The 4,038-nt window shown below is 51.3% G+C and overlaps 1 protein-coding gene across 1 annotated transcript; it reads right to left on the minus strand.

The window, feature by feature from the left end:
• Positions 1 to 2,616: 2,616 nt before the first annotated feature.
• RPRM (reprimo, TP53 dependent G2 arrest mediator homolog) lies at positions 2,617 to 3,775 on the minus strand. The gene has a single exon (XM_059927140.1). The coding sequence runs from the start codon at positions 3,560 to 3,562 to the stop codon at positions 3,233 to 3,235; it is 330 nt and encodes a 109-aa protein (XP_059783123.1). The 5' UTR covers positions 3,563 to 3,775; the 3' UTR covers positions 2,617 to 3,232.
• Positions 3,776 to 4,038: the final 263 nt, after the last annotated feature.

Consider the following 4,038-nt stretch of genomic DNA (forward strand, 5'->3'; position numbering starts at 1 on the left):
GATCAACGTGCCATAAACTCTAAGCAGGCTTTAAAAGTTTCATTTAATGCATTTGTTAGGATCAGGAATAAAGACAGTCAAAGGCAGAGTGAGACAGGGAGTGGTATAGGGCCTGAGAAAGTGGTTGCCGTGTGGCCACTGGGGGATAGGGAATGTAAAAAGCTTCTTGCACACATCGCCTCATCTATAAAAACCAGAACCACTTGGCATCTCTCTAAGTAACAAATGGATCTAAGGGCTGTCGAGAAGAGTTGGCAGGAAATGGTCCCCAGGGCTATGATATTTTCAGATCATGTGCATTTCCCTATAATGCATAGTTCATGGATTACAGAACTCTGTTCACATGTCTTTTCTATCTAAGAACTAAATTTTGCAGGTTATGATTTGTCTGACTATCACAGTTTCTGGTGGTAAGAGAATAAATCTGGATAGTTGAGATAAGGAGAAACTGTAAATTTTGCTTTTGAGGTGCAGGGAGGAGGAAAGCAGTGTGAAGAAGTATTAAGAGGAAAAAGGATGGAGAGTGATTGTAGTGATAGTGGAGATAAAGAGTATTAGTAGAGGAAAGAGTAGTAGGGGCCTTGGGCAAGCCCCTCTCTCAACTTACAGGAATTTGGCTTTAAATGGAAACCTCTGTTCTATACGAACAAATACAAATTGACCTGTAGGTTTCAGACCTTTCTGTGTCTGACATTCACTGTAAGCAAGTACCTTGTACTCAGCAGAGCACAATGTAAGATTCCTACACACACACTCTAGCTGATTGGTTTTTGATCCTAAATCAGTTTCCACTAACAGCACTGTGGGCTAATAAATCTGTGGGAAGAAGAGATCCTCAGCAAGACATTGCAGCCACAAATCCCAAAAACTAAAACAAAAACAAAAAACTGAGTTTAATTTTAAAAGTCTGGTTTGTCCTTGAGTGAACTGGTTGTTCTGCTTTGTTTCTTTCTTTGAAATATGGAGGCCACAGAAACTGTCTACAAAATAAGAAGTCTCCATTTCCTATCTTACTCATTAAAAAAGTAAACTGCTTTCCACGACTCACTCTTGACTACATGTTGACCCTGCTCCCCTGCCCAGACATAAGTAAACAAGCAAACGCTACCTGCTGAAAATACAGGAACAACAGGCAAAACTTCAAAATCCTTGCTTTTGCAAGCCTGATATCTATAAGCAGTCAAAAAAACCATTCTAGGTCATAATTCCTGACAAGATTTACTTTGGGAGTGAAACAGACACTTTAAGCAGACAGAATGTCAAAGGACACTCAAACCTTTTGATCCCAACCCTTGATCACTGACATTGTTTATACCAGTTGTGCCTCTTCCCAATTAAATGGGACACTTCGTTGCTTTTTAAAAAATTTTAGTCCATCTTATATCTGCTATTGTGAAGCCTTTAATTGCTATAGCATAGTAGAGGATTCTTTATATTCTTGAAAATATTTAGGATCCTACCCCAGGTGTAAAAATAAACTGCTCAAAACCTCTTGTCAAGTTTAAGCTTGAAGCTATTGTATCCTTTGGGTTATTTTCACATTCACGGTTTTCCAGGCTCTTCTTTCCAGATTCCCTTCAATTTCTGAGCCCAAAGACCATCTGTAGCTCCCTCCTGCCCAACTTTCCCAGTTTCCCAGTTTTAACACACATCTCCTGTATTCAGGACCTCGGCTAACTCCTCTGAACCTTTTTGCCCGGCTTGGGGATGATAACCCAGGCCGGGTTTCTCTTTTTATGCCCTTTAGCTAGAAACGTAATATGGCAAAGACAATGCATGTCTTGTTTTAGTAACAATGGTTTACCCCGGGGAGAATTAGCGTCACTATCACTATGTACTTTAGGACCTACTTTTCTTCGTTTTTTTTTTTTTTTTTTTTTTTTGATCAGCATCCTGACGCCGTCTTGCTGACGTTGGTCAGGGGAAAGATGCCCTCCCTGAAGGCTGGACAAGCCGTCTCTTCCTTTCATTAGCGGTGTAACCCTGTGTTCCCACCGGAGCCATGCACGGAAGTGTAATCTTCCCGCGGGGGCATCCCGTCGTCTCGCCTGGCTCAGAGAGCTGAGCCTAAATGAAATATAAAATATTAACTGTAAAGGAAAACAAAGGATGCTGCCTCCAGGACGGCTCCTGTGCTGCGGCTTGGCCATGTCTCACTCGTCCCTGGGCCTCTCTGTCTCGCTCCCACCCTCGTCCCTGCGTAGGATCCACGAGTTGAATCGCAGCTCTCCAAAGCGAAATCCACCCCGGACCGGTAACCCGAGTCCTCACCGTCGCCCGTTCCCTTCTGCCGGGAGCGCAGAATGACCACCAGGAGGCCAGGAACAAAACACTTAAATGTTGCATTTATTAAGGAAATGTTAAATAAGGGGGGGGGGGGGAGTCAGAACGGTGTCACGAATGTCAAGAGCACTTTTGTGGCGTAAACCGTGCGGTCACGAGCTTGGAGTTCTATTCCGAGTCTTTGTCCCGGGGCCAGCTGGAGGGCCAGCCCCTCCCCCCGCCCCCCAAAGACCCAGTTGGAAATGCATGAAAAGAAACAACTCACCCCATTCACATTCACAGGCTCCCCCTCCCCCCACCCCTTCTCCCAACACAAAACTCTAACCCCCAGGCAGGCAAACAGGCCACTAGGGCGGAAAAAGACTTATCAAATATTTGTATTCAAGCAAACAAACACAAAATCCCTTAAAACGGCACGTTACAATCAATCATAGGTATTTATCGCCCCTCCTGCCAGGGCTGGGAGGAGCGGGAGGGAATGGGCGCGAAGCCGGACACGGATTTGTGTGTCCCCGTTAGTTCGGTTAAGTGGAGTATACGCGGGTCACTTTTCCGGTCACCAGGCAAGCGGTGCCGTTGGTCTCTCCCTGCCCGCCCTCTCCACCTGCCCCCAGAGCTTGGCCCACCTGCGGGTGGAAAGGGGCCTTGGACCGGCCGGTGTCCCCGCATCCCGCGCCAGCGGCAGCTTCCAAAGTTCTGCGCCCCAATCGCCTTCTTCTTGCCACTTGCTGCTGGAGTCCAGAGTCAGGGCTCTCTTCTCCTATAGCCAGGCCTGGGGACTTTCAGAGAGCCAGCGAGCAACGGGGTCGCTTCATCCCGAAAGGCATAAGTCGAGAGAAATAATTGACTCCGACAGGTTTGCTTCGCCCAGTCTCGGATGGTGAGGGGGCGCGGCCCGGCTGGTGAAGTGGGGAGGCGTGGGGCGGCTGCCGCGGGGGCCGGGGGCCGGTCAGTAGGGCCCCACGACCACCGCCTCCACCTCCTTAGACGGTCTCCGGTCCTTCACTAGGAAGTTGATCATGCCCTCGGACTTGATGAGGAGGTTGCAGCCAAGGAAGAAGATACCGAAGACCACGGTGAGCGAGAGCACGCACATGACGGCGATCTGCACCACGCGCATGATATACAGGCTACGCTCGTCCGGGCCGCCCTCCGCGAAGCCGTCGTCGGTCACCACGGATGCCTGGGTGCAGCAGCGCACGGCGCGCTCCAGCGCCTCACTGCTGTTGGCTAGGAACAGGCCGGCCACATCGGTCTGGTTGCCCAGCGCCGGATTCATCGCGGGAGCGGGCGGGCACCTCGGGAGGCGCGGGTCCGAGGGGTGGGAAGGCGGTGGCGCGGGAGAAACAGGTGAGCTGAGCGCTCACTTGCAGACTTGAGCGCGCGGGGACAGCTCGCTCTCTCCTTTCCAAAGTCCCCGGGGCCCTGGGAGTTTCCCCGGAGCCTTTCCGACGAGCGCCGCAACCTGGGCTGGTCTGCGCCGTCTGCTCCTGCCCGGGCGGCGCTCGTTCCCGGCGCTTGCTCGACTGGGGGCTGTTGGAAGTTGGCGGGGCTGGGCCAGTGGGGCCGTGGGAGGTGCGGACGGCGGCGGTAGGGCGGCTGCTCTGAGCGAACAGCGGCCCCTTCCGGCCGTGCCGCAGCTCTGCGCCCGCCGCCGTTGGGCGGTGTGGGAAGCAAAGGGGCGAACCTCTTCCTGCTTTTCTTGCTTCGCCTATTTTCCAGCTCCAAAGGCTAGGCAGAGGTCACTGTACATTT

The sequence above is a fragment of the Balaenoptera ricei genome, chromosome 7 (assembly GCF_028023285.1).
Source record: "Balaenoptera ricei isolate mBalRic1 chromosome 7, mBalRic1.hap2, whole genome shotgun sequence".
Taxonomy (NCBI): domain Eukaryota; kingdom Metazoa; phylum Chordata; class Mammalia; order Artiodactyla; family Balaenopteridae; genus Balaenoptera; species Balaenoptera ricei.